The 26,071-nt window shown below is 40.4% G+C and overlaps 1 protein-coding gene across 3 annotated transcripts in view; it reads right to left on the bottom strand.

The window, feature by feature from the left end:
* Positions 1 to 26,071, bottom strand: part of FGF13 (fibroblast growth factor 13) — a gene marked incomplete at its 5' end in the record, with an annotated part of 231,016 nt that overhangs the window by 25,929 nt on the left and 179,016 nt on the right. For all 3 annotated transcript variants that reach the window (XM_084294044.1, XM_084294046.1, XM_084294045.1), the window contains one exon: positions 25,375 to 25,478. In XM_084294044.1, coding sequence (XP_084150170.1) covers positions 25,375 to 25,478 — 104 coding nt within the window. The remainder of the gene's footprint in view (positions 1 to 25,374; positions 25,479 to 26,071) is intronic.

Consider the following 26,071-nt stretch of genomic DNA (forward strand, 5'->3'; position numbering starts at 1 on the left):
CCCAGCAGCCCAGAAAAATAACAGGTAAATGGGGGCATGCGGGGTATCACGGTGGCAGTGATGCTGACAAGGCAAGCCAGAAACAGAATGTGTGTATCAGTGACATGTTTCCTAACAGCAATGACAGATTTTAATAAGCAAGTTATTCTTAAGTTTTGATTTGAGGTGTATATAATTAGGTAACGTGGGCGTTGAGTGATAAAACCCACAAGAAAAAACACAAATTAGAAACACTGATTCTTTGAAACCACTGCCTATTTCACACTAAATGGCATGACCTATTTTTATTGTATTATTGCATTTGAGAAATAAAAGGAAATAAAATTCTTTTTCATCTCTCTTTCAGCATCAGAAAGATATACCAGGAACAAATGACACTGCTTTTCCCAAAACTCCTCTTTCAAAACTAAAGAACCCTCATTTGTGGTTTGATTTCGTTAATTGTTAACTGACTTCTTCCCGGGAGCTTCATGAGATCTACCTCACCATTTCCAGGTAGCTAACTATTGCCTTGCTTTGGATTTGAATAAGAGGGAAAAGTAGAAAAACTTTATGCTGATCAAAAGCAAGAGTTTACAATGAGTTTCAGGAGAATCCTTTTGAAGGAAATATGGCTGCTGAAAAAAAATAAGAGATTTTTTGATCCACTCTCTCATTTGCATATGTGGCAGGATGTTTCATGTGCTGTAAATGAGAAATGCCTAGGACAACTTCCTATACAGATTTCAAAAAGTCATGCTTCTTACCATCATCACTAACAGGCTGAACATCAAGAATCAATAGAACAGTTGTACAAAATATGTACTTCTAAGTATCTCAGAAATGTAATCAATTTCCTTTTAAATAACCTAGATTATATTTGTTAAATTTATAAAGTGAAGAACTTCAGTGTGCAGGACAGTGCCTCGTTCTAATATCTTCACAGCCTTTCATATAGGCTTCCACTGGCCATTAATTTGTGCAAGAGAGCAAGTTATCTTTCAGCCACCTGAAAGTTATGTAAAGACACATCTTTATCTACAGTGCTTGTTATGAGCAAAAGCACAGTGTTATTATTTCCCAAGAAATCCAGTCCATCTACTGAGGATTACCAAAGATAGTTGCTGTTATTGAACACAGTAGATCTATTATAGATCTTGGGAAACAATTTGTCCTTGACACACACCCCACACAAAAACACTGACCAACCTTATCCAAGTTCTGCTCAGTTTGTATTGTAGTTTCACCCCAAATACAAAAAATTAATTCCCAACCATGAGGGCTCCAGATACCAGCAAGTTGTTTTGACCCCAGGGCAGAAGCCAGCATGAGGCGCCTACTCAGCATGTGGCTTTCTGCTGCTGCCCTATCCCCAGCCAGTGCAAAGCACACAAACCATGAGCTGCGATGAGAACTGCAGACCCCTTCATAGACTTCTCTGAAGCCCAAGTGCTCCACAAAAACTGCAAGAAAAAGTGCACAAAAAAGTGCTCCATCCATTTTTGTGATGCCTCTGTCAAATGATAAGCTGTCATTAGAGATAATGTAAATGAATTCAGTTCCATAGGAAACACCAAGCCACCACAAGCCACTACAAAATCTGTTCTTATTTCAAATCAACACAAAAATAAAATAAAATAAAAATAAAAACCCTTGATCTTTTCACAAAACCCGTTATCAGAAATCATCTCTTGATGTTCTTAAAATTCTACACTCAGGGTATTATACACCATGAAAACTGAAATTATAATGTTGAAATGTTTTTAAGCCACAATACAATATTTTGAAAATCTTCCAACAGAAATTTTAGAAATCAAAACTTCCAGTTTTTCTTCTGAATTCAGTCATCTCTCTCCTACGATTTTTCTCCTGAACTGTATTTTCCTGAAGTCTTCGGTTATCCTTATGGATGAACAGCCCTGTTTTATAGATGTTTTTATATAGCACCTCATACAGTGGATTCCTGATCCTGGTTCCTCAAGTATCTTCCTAAAGCTGTCATCTATTTGGATTTGTAAGAGCAGTGACTGATAAGAATAAGAAAATAAGACCACCATCAGCAAGAACTTAGAGGAAATGCTATACTTTCAAATGAAGGCTGTTTAGTCTCATCTGTTTCTTCCTGGCTAACAGTGAGCTGTAATACTTCTTGATTCTATCTTTCTTGTTTGGATTTTTTTTTTTTTTTTTTTGGGGGGGGGGAGGGCTGGGGGGAGAATGGGAGGGTGGAAGGCTTTTATTTTTATGACCTGAAGAGCGAAGTATGTGTTTTCACTGACACCAAAGCTATGATGAACTCAAGAACAGGCATCTTTTCAAGTAACCTGCACTTTTTTTTTTTCTTTTTGCTTCACTGCCTTTATATTTAACATACAATTGCAGCCGTCTTGAAGGGAGAAGACCCTTTTGACCCACTTGGGAACCTACTGCATGCAAGCATTGGGCTTAAACTGCTGCCATATCCAGACAGCCTTCGTGACCTTCGCTGCTACTCCTGCAAGATGCACGCTGATGGGATGATGTTGTAAGTAAGCCAGGAGCAGTAGGAAATGGACTGCTAAGTGTCTCATTAAGTTCCATTAAGGGGTCTAACCACTACCCTTGGATTGACTGTCAGAAGGAAAACATCTGTTTTATTTAATGATTTCTACTGATGCTATTCAGATCCCAGCAAGTTTGAAATGTTGCCCCTTATGCACTTACAGCACATTTCCCAATTAAGAGTGGAACGGTTCTTTTTATAGTAAAGTGGGAGATTTGCAGTAACTACTGTAACTCAATTGTAGGGAAGATCTCAGGGGCTTGATTAACTTTTTTATTGCAAAAATCAATCCTGGTAAGAAAAAGCAAAGTCTTAACTCCTACAGCTGTTTACCAGATGAGCTCTGTTCTAGGTATGACTTTTCTCAGTCCCACCCACAGCACATCACTAGAAGATTACAAGATGTGTCCAGAGGCTCTGTGTACATAAATGGAGTCACTTATAATCATAACCAGGGAAAAAAAGGACAGATTCACCAAATTACTTGCAAAGAGACTGACCTAGAAGGGTGAATATATTGCTTGATATGCAGGAAGCTGTTTCCCACAGAAAAACACTTTCAGGGAGGCTGTAACTTAACCCTTATCACTTCTCAACATAAAAAGAAAATGCTTTTACCAGCTAATGGTTCAGAAAAGTGCATGAGTGGTTAGTGTAACCACAACAACATATTCAGAAGCAGCGAGACAGAAAATGAAATGCCTGATAAGCATATGTTGTTTTTAATAAAGAAAGATTTAGTGCTAAGTGGACCACACCGTCTCCGAGGTTACGCTGCAAAAGCAGAACATGGGAGGACTCAGCACCCTCAGAAAACCCTGCTGTGGCCTGGCTCCACCAACAACCACTGCGCAGCCTTAGTCTTCAGCCCCCATGCCTCTTATCGCCTGGTGCAAAACAGGGCTGAAAATTTGCCTTTCTCTGCCTTGCCTCTGTTAAACCGCTCAGTTCTCACAGACACAGCACGAGGCCATACCATGTTCAGTGCTTAATGTACTCTCCAGGTATTTAGGACTAAGATTATTTAGTCAGAACAGAGATTTGGAAAGACAATTTTGTTCTGGCCTTGCATTAATTGTTTATTTATTACATGGTTAGACTGGATATGTGTTATCAATATTCAGGTCTGAATGCACCAAGTGCAGACATACTGAAGACTGACAGCAATTTATTTTGTAAATGGCTGAGATAAGATTGGAGGAGAAGGAATACCTTCCAGGTGGCTGTGTGTCTCAAGCACAATGAAATCAGCCATCAGCACTTAAAAATTGTTCCCATGTAATTCTGGAGAAGGGCGAGAGGCTGGCCCTCACCACCCAGCCACTCGGCTGCTCCCCACTGCCAGCAAGTGACATGCACACAGGGTGGATTTCAAGTGCTCTTTGCCTTAGCTGAAGGCCATTTTAGGCAGGGTCTAGAAACACCCTGTTTACAGGGTACCCTGCAGTTGAAACAAACAAAGAAACAAAAAATCACCTTTCTTGCTACAGTGAAACCTTGTTAGACTCTGGTCATGGCACTAATCCTATGACACCACATCTAAACCTGAAGAGAATAAATTGGTGGGCAGCCCAGGCCAGCCTAAGGTTGTGTGGTCATGATATAAGACCCTCCTGCATTTGTGTTTCATTCTTCTGCCCGGAATAGGTGGGTAAGGTTCCTACTAGGTGCAAACTATAAGCAGGCAATATCTAGAGTCATAATCAGTTCCCATGGCAAGTGAGACCTCGAATGGACCTGAGTCAACACAACCACTCCAGGAACAGCCAGGCAATGAAGCGGCTCCTTGTCCTGGTTCAACTACCACCAACCTACTTACACACTTCCCTGGAGCACAATTTGTTCCTCCTTGGGAATGGTTATAAGAAACATAAAGCTCAGCTAAAAGTTTGTATGGGAATAAGAATCCAGCTCCAGAGCAATCATTACTACAGCTCCAATGAGCCTAATGAGCAGCAGAATACAAACAACAACAAGCATAGACGACCAAATTCACAAAGAAAAAAATAAGTTGCCTCATTTAAATGAGCAAATCACTGTTATTAAATTACCGCCTTCTCTAGATCGTGCTGAGCTGATTTAACCACACCAAAACATGCACTGTTAATATAACAGGAATAAGTATAGGACTTTAATGAATGCTGGGTTTCTCTGAGCACTCATATCCAGCTGAGATATGCTAACTCATGTTTTTGCTTAATCTTGACGCTTGGACCCCACTTTTAAGGAAGCACAAAAGCAACTGCTGCTTTCACAAAATCAACTCTCTGATAAGGTGTTGCAGGTTCCACACCATTTCCTGAAGGGGAGATAAGGAGAGAGCATGGATACCTCACATCCTGAGCAATGGTGACTCAGAAAATCCATCACTGGGTACAAAACATACAGATTCAGGCAAACTCTTCAGTTGATACTGAAAAGTAGTTCTAGGTGGGGGAGGAAAAGTATTTTAAAGTCCCACGTAAACAAAGAACAAGATGTACTTAAAAATATGTATTGAATCTATGGTTATGTCTTTGTCTTCCTTGATTTAAGGGCTAGACTCCTGCAGCTCAATAGGTCAGACCAGAGGTCAGACAAAAGCACTCTGGGCTCTGACAGTAGCTTCTGCAAGATGCTGGATCATCATTTGTGCAGTCACACCAAGGACCGGAGGAATGTCACCCATGCTGACAAGGACACAGACCCACAAAGAGATTAACCCTGCTGGCACCAATGGCACAGCATGTGTGGAGGTCACTAGGACATGTCGGGGACAACCTACATGTCTGAGTGCTCCCATGTAGACAAGCACTATAAGGGACTCCCTGCTTCTGCCTACTTAGAGCACTCATTCTTCATGGTGGGACCAGAGGGACTGGGTGTACAGAGCTCTGGAAATCAGGATGTAGACTCTGTAAGGGCTTGGAGATACAGGGCCTGCCTTCAGTGCAAGATTTAGCTGAGGAGAGCCAGGTCTCAGCTGCCTGGGGCATTGCAAGCTGCCCACAGCATCCCTACCTCCTAGTTGCTGCTTCCCATCTGATAAGAAATAACAGCAATTTTCCTGCAGGTTTTAAAACTCCTTCATTGAAAACTACAAAAGTGGAGACAAAAAACTTCTGAAGTCTAAATCGTCTGCTACCATGGACTAACACTTTGTAAAACTTATAAAAGGAACCTCACCATCAAATGCGACTTGGTTCACCTGCAGAGCTGAGTGGAAGGCTTGATTGTGTACCTAATTTAGGTTGTTGGAAACAGTTTCTATGCTAACCTTCTTTGTTCATATTTCACACCACTTTGACAATCTTAAATGTTTTGCACTGCTGCTAATACTTTCCATCTTGGTGTTAAGCTCCATGCAAAAATTTCTGGAAAATTTCAACATGCACATCCAAATCATATTCAAATTGAGAAAAATCTGAAAAGTGTGCATTTCTCCACATAAAACCACCCCCAAAATATCTGCCTTTGCTTTCAACGTTACTGAATGTTTTAAATTCATGAAGAAAGACAATAGGAAACATGGGCCCATTTAGTCCTCATTACTAATGTCTGCATTCGCCTGGCTCATCCATGCAGACTTCATGTGTCAAAGGGTTCAGCTTGCAGTATACAAACTTTCCCCACCACTAATTAATTTTCCCCAACACTTCCTTTCCCCTGTGTAATCTGCTACATGAAAAACAGAACACACCGCCACTAAACAAACAAACAAAAAACATATACTTTGCCCAGTTACACTTAGTTAAGAATAATCCAATCTCAGAGATGATGGATGACTTGTACGATCTTTAATATACTTGCGCTATATCATATTTTATATGATTTTTCTTTCTTCCTTTCCCTATTTCTGCTGCTTTCTTTATTCCTTTTTCTCTCCTCTCTTATAGCCTGGCTTTCCCCTTTGGCAATTCTCTGCTCTGTTTCCAGCCTTATTTTTATCAGTGGATTTTTCCATGGCTCATTTTTTTGGCCCCTTGAAGAAAATAAAAAACCTAATCCCCATGTCCCATTAAGACTTTCAGACTTTGAAAGCTCCTACACCTTTGGTAGAAAGCAGCACACTTTTTGCCCATTTTCAAACATTTTCTTTAACAAGCTGAATTTCAAATAAAAATGACATTGCTTAAATGATACCGTTTCTTTCTCACACAGATCATCACATTCCTAAGCAGTTCATCCAAAGACTTTGCAAAGGCAATTCAAGCACATCCTTTTACCTGGGGGGAAAGGAGTGTTATTTCCCAGAGGCAAACACACTCTGATGTTAATTTAAACAAAGCTCATGAAAAAGTGTGCTCTGCTGTGAACAGTTAAGGATCATTAGGGCCTACACCACACAAGATTCCTAGCTATAGCAATTTAAAATCACCCCAAATATGTATGATTTGAGTTGAATATGCATTGCCTGCCACCCCCACTCAAACTGAAAATTGATTTCTTTGTAATAAATGCCTGTTTTATGTGGAGTGATTGGAAAAGAAAAGCCCTTCCTAACTGTGGTGTCCTCTAAAGCAAGTGAGAGGAGAAAAATGTTTGTAAACTTCTTTTGTTCCAAAATGTGAAATGCATTTTGTCATTTTTAAATTCAAACCTTTGTATGGGCTCTGGCAAGTTTTGAACCAGGCCTGTAAAAGGTTCTGTGAGCAAGAGGGAGTGGGTAATGAAAATGAAATCTACCCTCCCTGTTGAAGAGGGGGGGAAGAAGAAATGTGATAAATAAAAGATTGAGAAAAGTGGACACAGAAAGAGAGGAAGTGAAGGGGAAGTGACAGAAAGAGCTAGTTGTAGTAAAAATTGTCAAGGTCTTAAAAAAAAAAAAAAAAGCAAAAAAAAAAAGCAATAATGTAAGGAATAACTGCAGCATGCTGAGGGGTTCCACCTCATGCCTGTGGAAACTGGTAGACAGCAGGATCCCCGGCCATCTCAAAATCTCTCCAAAGCCAGCAGGAGGAGATCCTCACCTTGCCCCTACCGTTGGTGGTATGATATTTTAGCTTGCTTAACCAGTCTTTGGAAAACTCCACATGCAGTTTCTTCTTTCAGCTGGCTTTAGGTTTTCTCCTGAGTTAACAAGAAACAATTTCTGAGCTACTCGTCTAGAAAAGTGCCCTTCTTCAAAGCCCTTTCCAGGTGCAATGTGCAAACAGTAGCACATCCAGGTTCCTTCTTTAGATCTCACTTGCCTGCATTCAAGGACTGCTCCTGGGAGCTGTTTCAAAGGCTGAAGTGTCAGCATCAGAAAGAAGAGAGGTGTGTGGGTGTGAAGTTACTAAATGCAAAACTGTCACTCTCCTTTCATTTACAACCCTGAATATGCATGCATGCAAAAATGTAGGGCTTACATTAAAGTTTTTACTCTTGGAGCAGAAAATATCAAGGAAAAATAGACTAAAAGATAAAATGTGGCTATTCAGGTTAGAATTCTCTCTCAACTAATTTTTTTATTTTTCATCAATTATTATTTTTGTTAATAAACTCCACCCAATTATTTCTGTTAATAAACTACCCTGAATTAGACTCTTTTATCACCCCAGGGAAAGGCACCATCACAGATGCACACAACTGTGTTGCTGACTGGTCAATGCCAGTAACCAACAGCAGATGGATTACTGTAGTCTCTAACCCAGCTAAAAGCTATGTGGAGAATTACCGTTGCCCAGCCCAGGAGGGCACCAGCTTAAAAAGCACCCAGGGGTGAGAGTGGGGATTGGTGGGGTACTCACAGTAAAGGTTGCTGTCTGGGCTCTGCCTTGAGAGGGACCAGGAGCTCCCTGGGTGGGAAGGATACCTGAACAGCAGCTGATGGGTTGAACCCATGCACACAGCAGGAGTCCTGTGCCACAGGAACAAGGACACAGGGCTGTCTTGGCCAGGCACTCAGTGCCTGCACCAGTGGGACACAGGTAAAGCACCAGTGCCCAGTGCCTGGACATCTTTAATGGATACCCCATCATTTAAATTGGACCTGTTACTTTTAAAGTTGCATTTACTTAACCTCCAGACACTTTGCAAAATGCCTAAACTTGCAGCCATTTTCCAAATGAGGCAGGTGTTGAGTGCACTAGCAAGGATGCTGGGGAGGACAAAGGAAGATACAGAATTTCAGTGGGGGGATTTTTAGAGCAGACGTGTGCCTCCTGGTACCCAAAGCTGGTGCTAAACAAATTGTGTGTGCGCACCTTGATGAATTACATTAGTGCACCTGGATTAGCAAAGAAGCACTCGCTGTAACCAACAGACTAATGGTATCAGCCAAATCCCTGAAAGACAAAATATACATGGGGTAAAAGGTTCTTTTTTTTTTTTTTTTTTTTCTTCTGCAATATATTACATTATGAAAGGATTCCTCAGATGAGATTTTCAGTATAATGCAATAAGCTATGTGTGGGGGATGGAAATTAATGAGAGTGTCTTTCCTTTACAAAGAAATATAGTACTTTGATTGATCTGCTAGGTTTAAAGGAAAAGCTAAGCATTTAAAATACACACACGCACCCACATAAATGCATGCTTTCCTGCTTTCCAACACTGGAAACAGAAATGCTGAGGGTCGATGCTGTCCTATCGGCTTTCTGCTTGTAGGACCAGGACCACAGCTGGGAAGATAAAGCACACAAATTGACTAAGGAATGATTTTGTGATTAAAATCCTTGCCTGTCTTAAACAAATCTTTGCTTGTAACTGGTGTTTAGCCTTTGCAGTAGTGGTGAATATTACTAAAATGTTCCTACAATCATTGATTAGAGACATTGCTCTAACCCTGTTTTTCTGCCTTCTTTACCCATTACAAGCAACAATACAGATAAGTAGCGCTCTGGCACGACATACAGCCAAAGGAGTGAACAAATTCCAAATGTATCAGCTAGCTGCATGCAGATTGCATATTAAATACTGTTGTACAGCAGGTAGCATGGCCAAGAACACAGATTTACAGCATTCCTGGCCTCTGGACAAACTCAGCATCTCAATGGGACTTCTCTGTCTCTTTTCCTTCTCCTTATGGGATCCTACAACACCACGGATCTACCACAGACACTGCTCTTGGTTATAATCTCAGCAGCATCCAATGAACCAGAGATAGCCAACGAACCAATACCTTAACAACTACAGGGCAGCTGATCTATGGCAGAGGCTCAAAAACTGGCAGTTTCATGTGCAGTCTCTTGAATGAATCCTGTCTTCCCAGGGATGGGTTGAGCAGTTGCATTCTCTGGCACCTGATAAAGCCTAAACATTGATGGAGATCTCCCCAACCCAAGGGCATCCCTGCTTCCCCAGTGGCTTCCCTCAGGTTGTATAAGAGCTGAGTTATGCTGCAGCCTTTCTTTCATTAGGGCCTTGAGCACCTCAGCTTTCTCTTTCTTACCCAACTGCCTTGTTTCATGACACTTGCAGGTATGTAATATCTCTGAAAACTGCATCCAGTATGCTGTACATGTATTTTGTCAGTGTTGGCTAATGGATTTTAAAGTTATTAGGAACAGAGTGAGATATATCATCTGATGGCCAGGCAGGCACATAAACAGAGAATGTACACTTAAGGAAACAAGGTCACCTTGTCTTGATATACGCCTCTCTGACACATTTTGTAAGAAACTAATCTTAAACAAATTCTCCCAAACACCTTAATTTCCTTTTGGTTGTTTGATGCTATGTTGTTGTAGCTATATTAACTTTCAGGCAAAAAGAAACAGGAAATAAGAAATGAAATGAAGAAAACAGAAGATGAAAGGAGAACATGCCAGTTTTTATCTAGCTGTGCTTACATAAAACCATAAATTTTGACTCACCGTGGTTTGTCCATCATCTCTAATTTCTTTCTATACTAATTATTAAATGCACGCACTCTCTAAGGCTCTATAACACACTTTTCACTGTTGTAGTACGGTAAAATATCGTAACATGTTATTTGTTTGTAACAGGATTAATTACAACTGAAACTCATACTCTCCAGATATCATCTCAAAGATTTCTCTAACAGAGCACTTCATAGGAAAAACACCTTGTTTAAGGGGAGAAAAGTACATGAGCGGGTGAATATAAATTGGCATCCAATCAGATGTCCTTGAGGTCACCAACCCCACAAATAAAATAAAAGCAATAGCTTCTGAAATGTAAATATTCAGTGTTTGCTGCCAATCAAATCTTCTTGGGATTATTATACTGATTTTGGAGGAGAGTCAGTAGAACTAATAGCAAAGCTTATCCAAACCTAGCAAACATGATTTTAATAAGGCACGAAAATACCAATAGGTATTCAACTAATATCCACCCTCTTTGCACTGACAGTGTGGAGCATATACATGGGTCTCCAGTTCTCTCTTGTTTCATCTCTACCAGTCTTCCTGACTGTGCCAGATACACCAATTTGGCAGAGGGCTGGACTCAGACACCTAATTTTTCTTCTACTAATGTGCACAGACAGGGAGAAAAATCACTTTCGAGTAACTGAGATCTTGAGAAAAGTTTCTTGCTCCACTCCACAATGATAACACCTCTACTGTGTACAGACCACTGCGCCCTAAGGAGGTATTTCCTTTTTCTCCAGGCTTATTTGACTGTACTTTGAACTATTAATATGCTTGCATGTTAAGGTGTTTGCTAATTGGGATACCAGGAAATGCTAAGGACAAAAGGTTCATAGTATCATCTGGAAAGAGGTTAGCTTGAGGAGTAATGGACCTTCCCAGAGCTGCTACTATTGGAAAAGGGCTACAGTGGTTGCTGAGAGTCCATCTCTATTTCAATTGTAAACGCCTTTCATTTATTACTTGACCATAAAAATAAACCCTTGGTAGGACTTGGCAGGCAAGGTTATAGGCTTGGAATGGGGTTGATGCATTCTGGATGTTTGACTGAATAATTCCTGTGACTATAACTCACAAAAAAAGCTTGCGTTTTCTAAGCAGAAATACAGTTCTTTACTCTGAATATCCCAATTAACTCAACAAATACAGACTGATCATAAGATCATCTTTCTCATAAGAATATCTACTGAACTAGCATTGTCTGTGCACATAACTCTTTAAGCAGAATGCTCAACCTCTAACTAGCCATCACAAAGTATTGTTCACGCACAATCTTTCAGAGATGATACAATTAACCTTATGAGCACAACTGCCTTCTACTAAAGTGTATAGACAAATGTGAGCAATGACTGACATCTCCATATGAGCAGAAAGGGAGTCAAGGGAGGGTTTAATGAATCAATAAGAAGAAATAAGTCTTGAATTGAAATTAAACACATGCTATGAAGTTAAAACACAGAGCTAGCTTTGTGATGATTTCTACCTGAAAAGGGAAAAGAAAAAAAAGAAGAAAAAAAAAAAAAGTCAGCTGTCTTAGACCTAGGTAGAGCCCGAGCCAAAAGTTTTGCATTTGGAGAGAGTGAGACTTGGAGAAAAGCCCTGAGTTCTGGCACATTGCTGTTTCTATTGTCTGTTGGTTGGAGGATTTCCACACACCCCCAAGCCCCCCGCCACAAATTCCAGGTTCCAGTATATAACTGCACAGAGCTTCATAACCAGGCTTAAAGGTTTCAGTGTTGTCTATCCATTTATTCTGTCTATATGGAGGATTTATTTCTTATCTTTTGTATACCAGATATATTCCTTATCATTATGGTAAGAAACCAAATGTTTGTAGCATCAGGTTGGTAGTGATGCAAAAATATTATTAGAAGTCTTTTTCCAAATAAATAAGATTTTATCAGACTTTCAGGACCTTAAAGATTACAGAGAAATTATTTTTTTTCTCTGTAGCTTTGAGAACACACTTTTCAGGAATGTGGAAGGAAAATACATTTATGCATTACTTAAGTAGTCAGTACAAACTCATAAACTCTCTACTCATATGAGCAATTCGGGCTATTTACATATCCCCTGTATTTACTGCTGTCCTACAGAAACAGAAACTCTTATAACTTTAGTTTGAAATGTTTTGATTTGGGTTTGAGAACTACATAAACTGTAAAACCTCACAAGACCCTCTACTAACAGATCTTTAAATATGTCAAAGTAGTCAAAGGACCAAACTCTTCTAGTGTGTGTAGCCTTGCTGCAGCTGACACAGTGATGTGAGTATAGGGAAGGTACAACCTAAGGCACAGTGACCGAGACAGAGAAAACATTCAATTTTAGGTTACTCAACATTTGTTTTGAGAAAGAGCAGAGATGCTCAAATTTGTTTTTTTTTTTAGCAAACAGTCTCCAGACAGCTCAATCTAATGACGACTTAATTTTACCAACATTGTTTGACTCAGAAAAAAATACAGATTGGATAATTGCTATATCAAAAAGTAAAGGCCATAACTATCACAATTACCCACATTAACTCCAATTGTTTCACAAGAGAAGCAACTGCTGTTTAGGAGACTATCAGAGCCAGAGGGAAACAAAACTGCTCAACAAAGGAAAGCTTCGAATTAATTGAGAGGGGAAAAAGAATGCTTGTCGTTTTTGACTGTCATTCCTGTGATAATAAAGTGAAGGTCTGCAAGTGCAGAGGGTGTACCATTGAGTAGTAAATGAAGCTTCATCCTATGATTCATAGCCAAGCCAGGGTGACTGTACCCATCTTCTTGGTTAACAGCACAAATTTAGGTTGATTTCCTTAGTACAAGTAGACTTAAGCCACATGCAGACAAAGCCTATCCCCTTTCTCAGCTGAAAACTTCAAAATCTTCAGGGACTCAGCATGGAGAAATCACTGTATGGCCTCTAAAATTAATATTTCCTAGGCTTTGTGATAGAGATGGTGCCCTTAGTGCTACCAAATCAATGCTGTTCAGGAAGATACATTATCAGTGCAATGGCTATTGGCTGATGAGCAAGGAATACCTTCTCCTTGACATTGCTGCTGGACATAATTTTATGAAGAAAAATATTATTTGTAATTTAGTTGTAAGAGCTAACAGGTATATATAATATATGCTTGCCTTTCTGGCATTGTTCCTATAAGCATAGCTAAAGAAAATACAAACTATTAGTGCAACAATTAGAGAATACAGGTGTTTTGGTATCTCACTGATTAGAAATGCAAATTTGAGAAACAATTAACTAATGTGGTAGAAATCAACAATTTGTGTAAAGCTCTTTCATGCCTTTACTATCACAGCTGCAACAAATTCCCCAAGAAAAAGCCTAAGGATGCCTGTGTCCAATTCTACTGCCCATGAAGCAAGCTCCCAGTGTCTCTGCCTAGAATACACATTAAATCTTTGTTTCACACAGAGGCAGCTAAAGCATAAATTAAAGTCAAGATTTTCCAAAATAGGTGAGTGAAGTTGGCTATGCTTTCATGACATCCCAAAGTGGTAACATGCATGCAATCATCCTTGCTTTTCTGTGATACCAGGAACACAGTGCCTTCCACAGAAAGGTGTCAGAAGAAAGGATGCTGTGCTGTTAGACCTTATCACAGTGCTCCTGGTGCCATGATAACACTACAGAAAGAGCCGCCTGCAAACATTCGCCTGCACCTGGAGACATAGAGATTTTTGTATGGTCTACCAGAAAATGTTAAGCCCTAAAAAGAAATGTGCAAAAATATGAAGCCTTTGAAGAGAGGTATTTTTTTTATGAACAACACAACACCTGGTTCTGCACTTGCCAAACCTTTATCATAGGAAAGGTTTCACATTTCAGCTACCACACAAGTCTGAATGAAGACCTGGACATCCAGTTCCAGAGAAGGCTCCAAGCCAAGGGCTCAAGTCTTACACACAAAACCCTGAATAAACCCTCTGGACATCCAGGGGTGGAGTCTTCTGCTCTCCCTATTCCTGATGACTACTTCAGGCCTTGGGATCTGACTCCAAGCAAAGAGGGACTTATTTTAGTCATTGAGGTTCACTGGCCTCCTAAATGCTTTGTTCAAGTTTTTAAATCTCACAAGTTTCATATTGAAAATCAATTGCTGTCCTGTCTAAATCCTGCAAATCTTACTCAAATAAATTATTATTTTTTTTTTTCCTCTGGCAGGCATTCAATTAGTCTGCTTGCTTGAGTAAGGATTACTTATATGAGAAAAAGTTTGTGATATGAAGCTCATTAAACTCTTGGTTCATCAGGTGAAAGGAAAAGATCTGCATTTCAAAATGTGTCTATTCCTCTTATTAGATTTTCTTTGGCTTTTTGTTCTGTTTCAGATCATTCACTTATTTACTCTGAGCTTATTGTGCCTTCTGTCAGTGTCAATATGGCTCAGCTGGCAGCAGATGCTCCTCTAGATTTGAGCACAGTGGTGTGAAATAACGAGAATGGAATGAGAATTGATGCGAACCTTTGCCTCAAATCTGAACTGAAGCCTTAATATTTATGAAACTCTGCTTCTAATTTGTTTACCAGCTCCAAGAGATATAATCATTTTAAAAATACAGTGGGTCTTGCAGATTAGTTGGAAGCTGCTCACACTGAAAGGGTAAGAAATAGTCCACTCTTTCCAGTTGCTAGGACCACTTTGATAAAACATTGGGTCCTGGAGTTGTCATTCAAGGAAACATGTCCTCCCAAACCCTTTGAGGTTTGTCCATTCCCAGTCCACTCAATTGCAAGGTCCCACTAATACTCGGGTTCAAGAGGAATGCTTCTGTCTCATAGTAGCCTTTTATTTACATCTGAGAATGCTCTGGAGATAAGGATGGAAGGTCTAAACTGCATATACATTCATGTGAAAGTCAGTGTCATCAGAGCAAGGAAAGGGGAAGATGCCTTGTAAAGCAGACAGCCTCTTGTGATGTGCTTCTGAATCTAGCTCTGTATGGCTTTTTAGATACCTCCCAAGGTTTTAAATAACAGAACTTTACTTCACCAATTATTATGCTTGTTTTGCCCAGCTCTCCAGTGGATTTAATTTTGGAACCATACTGCTCAATATTCACTGCTGTTTGGGCAAAATTACAAAAGTTAAAAACAATACACCTGTAGCATCCACACAAAATAAAATATGAAAGGTCTTATCTGTTCAATTATTTAAAGCATCCAATCTGCCGTAAAGGCTATTATATTGGCATTATATCCAAAGGTTCCCTATTCCATTCTGAATTTCACATTCCTTTGTTAATCCTAGATTGCATAATGAAAGCAGCTCAATACAGAAATTAAGTTTCTTGATTTGATTTTTATAGAACAGATTTTTCTTCTTCCCCAGACCCTTTCTAGCTTTTCCATCCAGGAACTCAGCAGGCCCCCCTCCAAGAAGTAGCTTGTATTTTAAAAAGTTTGTTTCCGAAACAAACTTCAAGGACGTAACCTAAGTGTGACAAATACTGTGTTTAATTTCACCCTGACTAGCTTCTGTATCACACACAACGCATATCCTGCTTTCTAGGATTTGTACAGGTTTTTTTCTTTTTGGTACCAAGAAGGCATACCATGAGGATGACATTCATGCTCTCTGCAACTGAAGCAATGGAGTTTCCCTTGGAAACCTCTTTCAGTTGTGCTGCAGCTCCCAAAAGCAATCATAAATCCCAGAATCTTGGGGATTATGACACTTTTTTTTTTCTTGCCCATTGAATCCCCATCAGGTTTGCTCATATGTTTTAAAAGATGCTTGTTGATTGACAACACTGCAGATACAATTTGAACTTTCAGAGTCAAGCTGGATTCTCAGTTTTCGCACCTCATCACTTGCAATAAAAGTTCTGCCAGGAAAAGGATGCTTTCAGTGGGTTTGAAAGGATGTAAATCAGCAGAAAGCAGTAAACATTTCTCTCAAGGCTGCCAAGTAGGAGCAGAACTGAATTCACTTCCTCTTAGCACTGTTGCAACTGCAGGACTACATGAAGATAAAAAGACACAAAAATGTGTTTAATAAAGTCACTCTGAATACCCCCACACAACAGATATGCTTAGGATGCTAGCATGGTTTTGATGGAGAGTTGTTTTGGGATCTGAACTGCCCTTTACTTACTGTTAGCCCAGGAGCTCCCAAATTTTGTTTGTGCTAGCACTGCTGCAACAGCTAAAGCTCCCAGCCATGGCCTGGACTGTGCTTACATGGGAGCAGACACACACAGGAACAGACGCAGGAACAAGCACACTTCTGTCTTCTCATTCAGCTTTTCTGACAGCCCACCATACCCCAGCCCCATGCTCTCATCACAACCACATTTTTCCTGCATATCCTTAACTGGTTTTACCCAGTACTTCAGAAGATTTCTTATCAGAGCACCAGCGGCCTCTGCAAAATGAACCCATTTGAATGAAGAAAATAAAGAAAATGTCAACGGGACCCAGAAGCAGGACAAACCAGTAAGGTTTCAACTTTCTCAGGCTGTACTCATAGCCAGACAACCCTCCAGCCAAACAGCCTCTCTCTGTTCTTGGCTAACTGCAGGTGCCTATGTAAAAGTATGAGAAAAAGGGAATTTCATTTCAAGATTTTCTCAGCACACTTCCCCAGCCTCAGATGAGCTATGATTCAGGACATTCCTAAGTCAAACATGATATCATTGTATCTTGCAGTGCTTTACTTTCAGGAATTTGCCTGACTTTTTAAGCCCACTTAAACGATATCATCCTTGGCATCCCATTGCCCTGAGTTCCCATCCTAGCACATGCTGAGCAAAGGCAGCTTCTGCAGATTTAATAAGCGTAATCCTTGATTAGTTTCTATGGAAGTTCTGAGTTTGTTTTCCAGTAGGTGTCCTGAAAGGTTCTTCTTGTTGGTTTGGAGAGTCCTCGGAGTCTGCCTTTGATTGCTCCAGCATCCTTGTTCAGATGTTCATCTTCTGACAGGCTCTGGCAGCGAGCAGCAGGCTGCCGGCGAGGTGAGCCATTTCCTCGGCCAGTCAGGGAGCCAGTGCAATGAGGCAGAAGCTCTGCTGAGTCACCGTGACAAGAGCTGCTCATTAGCTCGATCTGCAGCACGAGAGGGAGGGGAAGCCCTTCTGGGCAGGGGATGGGAAGGCAGACAGCCTTCTAGAGGGAAAGTCAAGCATAGGAGAGATGCTATTTCATAGTGGTGTTTTCTTTTAATTAAGCTATGTTCTAAGAAAGCAGGTAAATTTGGAAACATCTCATTTCTGATTTTGAGTTGTTTTTTTTTGTTTGTTTTGTTTTTTGTTTTTTGTTTCATATGTATCAGGGGAAAAATGCAGCAATTCAAAACCCCACATAAATATTAATATACATATTTTGCTGGCAAACTGCAAAAGAGCCAAACCCTGGCAGGGAGTAGGCACACGTCACCCTACAGGCACCTATGCCGCCGGCACAGACAGCCCAGTCACAAACTGCAGCATTCACAGCAAATTTAGAAGAGAAAAGCAGCATTTCTCTCGTTGGCTCTGCTGAATCATAGCAACATAACCCATCCTTTGGTGATCTGAATACGCGCTCTAAACTGAACACGCTGAGAACCTGGCAGTGCTCTTTTTCTCACACTTTGCAACTCACGCCGTCTGCTCAAGTCCTTATCTACTTACAACGCTTGCTTGCCAAACATGCTTTGCAACGTGACAGCAAGGAGTTGTGAGTAGCCTCAAGTCCTGGTACTCGGTATTCCTCGTGTGCTGGAGTGGGGCCGAAACACACTGCTGGAAGCTAGCTGTGTGCAATCCAGGTGCCAAACTACCTAGTTCGGATCCAGCTTCAAGTTTTGCCAAGCGTTTTTTTTTTTTGTTTGATGCCAGTTTTGTGCCACTGTCACCTCAGCAAGCAGTGAAATGAACTGAAAAAATGGGCCTTAGGAGCCACGTTGTCATTGCAGCCCCATTTCTGAGATTGCTGAGTCCCAAACCTCTGCTTTGAGCAACATCCAAAGTCTGAGTTTTCAAAAGACTTTCAACCTCTTGAGGACTTTGACATTGATTAACAAATGACTGGCAAAGAGAGAGTAGATGCGCTTTTAGTCTTTTATCTACTTCACCTGTGTGTTATTTCTCTCACTGGACATTGAACCTGTTCTTGTAAAAAATAACAATTTCTCTGCTGATTTTTAACAGCCACTCTGTTAGGAAACCATTGCACAGGCATCTAACAGCAGGCTGCTAAGGTCTGTGCAGCACGCAGTCCTGAAGCATCATTTTCTCATGCTTGGGCTCCTCTTATGATGCCTCATCTTAGAAGGTGCTGAGCACCCTCAGCTTCCACCACCCGCAGTGAGGACTGGATGCACAGCAGCACCTCTGTGGATTTCAGACACCTTGGGGATGACTTGTAAAGAAAAGCAGCATAATAGCTTCAATAATTTCAGCTTGCTGAATCTCTTAATAATTCTCTCATGGGAAGGCAATGCCTCCACCCTTTGCAGCTGGAAATGGCAGGCAGTCTGTCTCCTGAAATTTGGAATCATGCTGATTCCAGCAGAAGCAAGCACCTGAACAAAACAGCTACATGCAGTCTGGCTCACAACCAACCCCAAAACCTCATGGTCAGATTTTCTGGTAATGGGCTGAGCCTGTGAGCACAGCCTGGGCCAGGCAGCAGCCATCAGGGCAGCATTAGCAGGAGTGGTGATGCTGCATGGAGACCGACCAAGGCTTCTCCCCGGCCAGCATCCATCCCTGTGCTGTAACACTGCTGTAGGACTGAACCAAAGTGCAGATGGTTTGCATCTGCTGAGCTGCTGGCATAATTTAAAGCTGTGTCTGTAGCTGAAGGTGTCAGAAAATGTTTATCAGTATGGGCTGGTCCTGCAGTGCCCAAGAGCCTCCAGAGAACATGCTCCTGTCTCAGCGCTGATCCCACACCTCTCCTGCCCACTTCCCACTTTGCCTTATGGCAGGGGGCAGCCAGGACTGTCAGCATGATGCCTCACATCCTCGTTGTGAGGATTCTGCCTGTTTCTCCAGCACAAAGCAAAGTGTAGTGATGAAAAGAAAAACGTGCTGCAGCTGCATCTAAAACCCTATCACTGAAGAGAATGAACTATATTAAGGTGTAGTTAGTACTTAAGCATTCATGGTAAAAAATGATTTACACTGACATGCAAATTTAACTAGATGAAGCTTTTGATTATTTCCCCTATCTCTTGGTTTGTGCTATTTCTCTGAGGTGGTGAAATGCTCTTTGCCAGTAATTCATTATAAATGCCCCAGCCATTCCCGTTTGCTACAGAAGATCTCTGATGCTCTGCTCAGCATTAAAATATGCACAAACTTCTCTTCTCTCCAATTCACCAAAACAATTCTTGAACCACTCTGAGAATTTAATCATGTTTCACATTTTTTGGCTATAATCAACATGCACAATTCATACCTTATTTAATTTATGCGCAGGTAACAAACATATGACAATCTATTTATCATTAGAGGACAATGATAGCTGAATGCTGTCTTAGAGTAAAGTATGTGTATAATGCCCTGCGCATAATTTTATCAAAGTGTTCCTGACAAACCCATGCTAACTCTCTACTGAGTGCATCAGACAAGAAACGGCAAAATCAAGTCATCTACAGAAGCTCTATTAACTCAAACGTATTGGGCATCATAACAAAGCTAACAAAGGAAGCATAAACATCTCCATGGAGCACATTTCCTAATGCCCATCCTACAAAAAGCTGAATGTCATGAATTTCCAACAGATGAGCTGAAAGACTGTGAGAGGGAGGGCAGACTGGATTCTGTCACACTTTCTCAGGGCAAAGGGCTGCTCATAGACATGGACTCTGTCAACCTTAGCGAGCGGTTGCAGTGCAGTCCTGAGGGAGGAGATGGTAGAGCTGGTGCTTCGGACCCAACATGCAGATCCTAGGCACTGAAGAGGCTGCTTCAGGTGAGCAGTTGTGTTTCCTGGGGACTGGAGAGCTGGCAGGAGCAGAAGTGCACTGTGTCTGCCCCCATCTGCCCCCAAGGGCTTTGCTCAGCCCAGGGACGAGACAGGGAAAGGCTTTGTCCCACTGCCCCCCTCCCTGGAGCACTGCTGGGGAACCAGGCATTTCAGGCAGCCCTTGTCCACACAAAGGGGAAAAGGAAAAGGCTGGGAAAGGGAAAGCCAAACTGGGGACTCCTCAAACCCACATTCTCCTCTACACCTGTCTGCCTGACCCAGCTGGGAGAAGCTATAACCTTATTCACGTATGACATTATTAAACCAGACACTTTGGCAAATCACAGGGTGAGGTGAAAAACACACACTCGTCACAAGCTGAGTGGCACAGGCCCTAAGACCAGTCAGAAAGATGCAATGAGCAGCACATCTATTTAATTTTACGTTTTGTCATGATATATACAGGCTAAACAAGAACACAATACATAAGCTGAAATATTCTATAGGAGATATATGCACCTCACAGAAAATCATTAAATGATTTTAAAACTCTGACACGATAGTTTCTGGAAAATATGCAGATAGTTTTTCTTAGGCTAATCTTTGAAATTTCCTGTGATATGGGTTATGTTTCAACCTATGTAGAATCCAAACAGCACACTCAATTCTTTTCACCTAGTGCATATACGCCTTCCCTTTAATGAACTTCTCTCAGCTGCTGCTCTGTATCACCGTGAGCCTTTTCTGTCAAATCACAATCGCCTTAATGAGAAAGCAATAACTCTAGGACTACGTCTGACAAACAGATCCTTAAAATATTTTTCACTCTTTTGTGCAAGACAATGAAAAAAAGACAAAAAAACAAAACAAAACAAAACCACACACACACAAAAAAAAAAAAACCCACACACAAGAAATTCATAGGGTATGAAGCCAGAAAAAAATCAAGCTTAGCATATATCTTGGTCTTCTGAAAGATGTGGTTGTTCATAGAAAGAAAAATAAGATAAAATAAAAGCATTCCTAAAATACAAAAGGGCGTGATTCATTAAAGTGGTTATGTAAGATGACAGTGCCATAACTCTGATTAAGTCACCTTACAGCAGCATGACACTGGTGTAAGGAGGGATAAATTAAACCCTGTGCTTTCATTTTCAGGTATGCCCAAGTATCAAACAGCAGGAATAGTTACAGCTTCAATAGCTCCCAAGGTCCCAACAAGGAAAATCTTAAGGGTGAGTTCAACTTGGGAGATGTAGTTCCCCTTGACTTTAGTAGGAAACATGCTAGAGAAAAAAAAAAAGAAAAAAAAAAAAAAAAAAAAAGAAATGGGGTGTTATTCTTTGATATGAAGGCACATTTTCCAGCCAGTGTGGAGGGGAGACATGCAGTGCTTATAGTGTCGTGAGCAGTCACACAGCCAAGGTCACTTCCCTTCTCTGTACTCAGGGACTTTTAATGCATCTCTTAATATATGTATTTTAATATATATACATAAATAGATATATATATTGTTTTTTTCTTAGCTGAGTTGCTGTCCTGAGGAGCTTTTATCATTACATTAAAGATCTTATTTTTGCTCTAACTGACAGACGCCGCAAACTATCTATGAAGTCTGGCAGTCAACTACAGATACTTGTTCTCTGCAGATTTATTATACTTCAGTGGTCCCCTCATGGAGCAAATTCACCTCATTCTTGAGTATAGTCACTGGATCAGAAGAAAGCCACACTGCAGACTGCCTTTGAGGACAGACACCTGAATCACTGTCCTGACAGACTGCTGGGGGAAAGGGGCGATGCCAAAGCCAGAGCTCATCAAATTGGCAAACTGTATCCACAGATATTCTCTATCTGCCACCAACTGTAATGCATTGTGGCCAGGACATATTTTCTACCTATGCAAGATACCCAGAATCACCTCAGTCAATTCAGTTCAAAACTAAAAAATATACCACAAGGAACAAAGCACAAGAATTCGCTACAATCTGTCAAAGGAAAAGGAACTGTGATTTAGCAATATGGTTTAGTGCAAGATACACATGGAAATGGGACACTTGGTATATCAGTCCTAATGTCTACGCTTTCCTGGGTGAGTATGGGAAAGCACTTAGCTGAGCCTCCATTTATTCTCGGTAAGCCAGATGACTTATTTACCTATCTACCAGTGGGGTAATTGCCAGGGACTTAATGGCCTCTTTATCAGGCGCAGTGTTTTGGAAGTGTTTCAGGCTGAAAGGCACTATTGAGAGCGAGGCACAGACAGCGGCACAGGGCAAGGAGCAGGGACAGCGTGTTAGTGGGGTGTTTTTTAAGTCATTTGGCAAATGAATCTGTAACCTCCTGAAGTAAACCTTGCAGCCACAAACACAGCTGAAGCTTTAGAGTTGCAATAAAACTGAAAGCATGTGATCATGACATGGACCACAGTACCGTCTCTCCCTATTACATTGTATCATCAATGCTAATTTGATTTCTCTCTGAAAACGATGCAACTATCCATTACAGTTATCTACAATTGTAGTACCTTCCTATTTTTCCCTCTGTTCTTGCTTCAAGAGTTTGTCAGTGTTTTATGGGAGTTCTGCTGCTGATCAATCCCGTGTTGCCATCTGCCTGCTCCTGACAAATCCCATTCAAGAACACCTCCCTTTAGGGGCTTGGAAAGCCTCAGGATGTGTAGACGGATGTCATTTACTTGAGCTGATCTTTTCCCCAGGCTCCCTGTTGGCATCCCTTGAACAGGTGAGTGTTCAGCTGGTATAAATCAGCTGAGCTCTCTTGGGACTCATTTACATCAGCTAAGAATCCAGCCCAAAATATAGAGCTAATTTCTCAGGTAACAGACTGTCAGACCGTATGCCTTGCTGAAAAGACCATTATCGGCAAAGGAAGGGATAGAAATACTTAAAATGTGGTGCTGAAGCTGCAATTCTGGCAACTTGTTCACATAGCAGGTGAAGTAGGGGGCAGAGGCTCCCCACCAGCCCCTGTCCATTCCCAGGGACATCAACAGAGCTGTGAGCTAGGTTTTGCCTTTCAAGCCAAGAGAGTGCCTAGCAATTATTGTAAAATAATAATAATAATAATAATAATAATAATAATAATAATAATAATAATCAAACAAAAAAAAACAGAAGGCACCAGGTGATAAAACCAAGATTACTGAGAATTTGAGTTGAAACTTTATTTGGAAAAGTAGTTTCACATTAAATGAATGCCTGTCTTTGTGAAAGAGCATTTAAAAATATGAATTTGGGACACAGCAACACTACAGTTGTGTGTTGAGGGCCTTGCCAAGCCTATCAGGTTCAAGAAGAATATATCAATAAATAAATGAAAATATAGTTGCCTAATAAGGAAACATGAATGCCCATTATTAATAAGGGGAAAATAGAGGGATGTCACCAGCTAATTTTGCAATAGCATTAACTATTACGTTCACAGATAGTAAAGGATTCAGTGAAGACACCATTCATGGTAACATATGAGAACACAAAGAACTACCTCTAACCAATGCAAACGCCAACAATGACAACCCAAATGAGTCTCCGAGGTCAGCATAAGGTGCCTACATGCCCATCAAAATAAAAATTGGTCTTCATCAAAAAAGTGTTATATTCTGCTACAACCTCCGCACACCTAGGGATACTAGAAGTGATGGTCCCTTTCCAGTTACTACTGCATTGTAGGTCTGAATTTGTCTGTATCCCAATTTCTGCATCATGGCAATTTTTTTTTTTTACCTTTACAAAAATAGATCCGACTCTTCCAGTATGTATTTTGCAATGAGAGATCTGCTCTACTCAAACCCAACACGTTCGCTGTGCACAATGACAGAATTTCACTTTATTGCACAAATCACTCTATCCTACCCCAACTTGCAATTCGAGGTAACATTCACAGAGGCAGAATGGAGCCAGCAGAAGCCCGCACGGCACAGTGCGCTATCGGTGAGCGGACAGCCAGAAAGAAGCACGGCTGAGGATGCTAATGTAAATGAAAGCACACAGTGCAGTCAAAGGTACATTTGCAGTGCAAATGTAAATAGTACTGCGCAGTCAAAGGACTATGACTACACAGGATTAAGGGGGCTTTGCATGATCTGGCTGTGTGGCTACAGCCCCACAAACGGATCTGTGGATTAACCACGTTGAGCAAATAGCCAGAGCAAAAAGGGAAATGGAGTATGATGCCACTCACTGAAATTTTACTTTGTCCCAAAGCATATCCACCTCTAATTTGCTTTTGCAGATACAAGAGGAAAAATACACAAAGCTGGTCCCTTGTCCCAGCTGTCAGGATTGCAAAACAAATGAGAGATTTGAATAAGTTTATTTAATTGTTACCAGTATTAAGGCCACCTCAAGGGAATTGTTCTTAAAAGAGAATAATTTGTGGTAGATAATAAATTATATTTTCCTCTATTTTCTTCCCTGGGAAAAATCTACTAGGACTTTATAATTAAAAAGTCCTAAACATAGTTCAGCTAAATGTTTTTAATTGAAAAATGGTCTATTTTAAAAAACATCCTTTTTTTTTTTTCATGAAAACTGTGTTTGCTCTCCTGAGAAATGTCAAGGAAAATTATTAACAGACATTCTTGATCAAAATTGCTAAATGAAACATTTCTTTACTCATGCAGCATCTTGAAGCCCTAACATTTTAATTCCATTTCTATTTGAAAACGCTGACCAAACAAACAAACAAAAAAACCTTTCTCTAATCCCTTTTAATAACAGTAATAGATATTAGTTTGGAAGATATAAAACGTGTTCAGGCATGCATGTGATTCACCAAGTTGTCCTTTTTCCTCTCTACCCCTCACAGATTAGAGTGATCAATCCCCAGTGACCAAGGGAGAGCTTCCTGTCTGTTTTTGTGGGTTTTGTCCTTTTAAAAATTTTATTTATTTCACACTTCAGGATCATTGGTTTGGATCCAAGGCACCACAATTTGATTCCATACTTTCATATGTATTTATAATGGGAAAAAAAAAAAAAAAAGCTAAACCAGAATATCAGCACTTCATTCAATTCACTGTCAAATCCTTTCATTATAAGTTATAATTGGATTCCTTTGAACAACAATTTATTCATTTATAAAGATCTTATCAGCATTTAAGTGAGAGCAAAAATTCGTGTTTACTTACGGATGTGTATAGGTATCCTTCACTGTTCATTGCCAGATACAATTTTGTTTGAACCCCCTGAATCGCCACCACTCGTAAACCCACAGGTATGAGGTTAAACAAAGCTAGGAGAGAAAGCATATGGAAAGCAAAATTAATCCTTTAAAGTATGCAGTTTAGATAGAGAATTAAGCCATAATTACTAGAACCAAATAAAACACGTCCATTCATGCATATATTAATTTCTGCGAGCGCTATGAAACAATACTGCTACTTTGTCTTATATAGACATTTCTACCAATAGCTCAGAAATTATCTACAGAGGATGATCAGCATATTTGCCCCCTTCTGAAGATAGTAAACTGGAGGTACTGAGAGATGAAATAACTCATCTGCCTCATGAGCAGAAGAGAATTGAACAGAATTTAATTTAATTTATTTTTTTACTGGTAATAAATGTGGGGGGAAAAAAGAAAAAAATACCCCCAACATTTTTCAAGATTATCTCTTTATTTTTCTTTTTCAAATTAAGGTAAAACTCTGTAAATGTTTTTTGAACAAAAAGGAGTAGCAAGATGAAACTCAGAAAAGTTAAAACCCTTCATTAACATCTTAAAACGCCTTGGTTTAGTTTAGTCTTTTTGAGAGAAGAATGGTTTTGAATAAACAGGGTCAAATAACCTCAAAATTGAATGAAATGACAGCATATTCTTTAGAT

Source organism: Netta rufina (assembly GCF_964035555.1).
Source record: "Netta rufina genome assembly, chromosome: 12".
In the NCBI taxonomy this organism is placed as follows: Eukaryota; Metazoa; Chordata; class Aves; order Anseriformes; family Anatidae; genus Netta; species Netta rufina.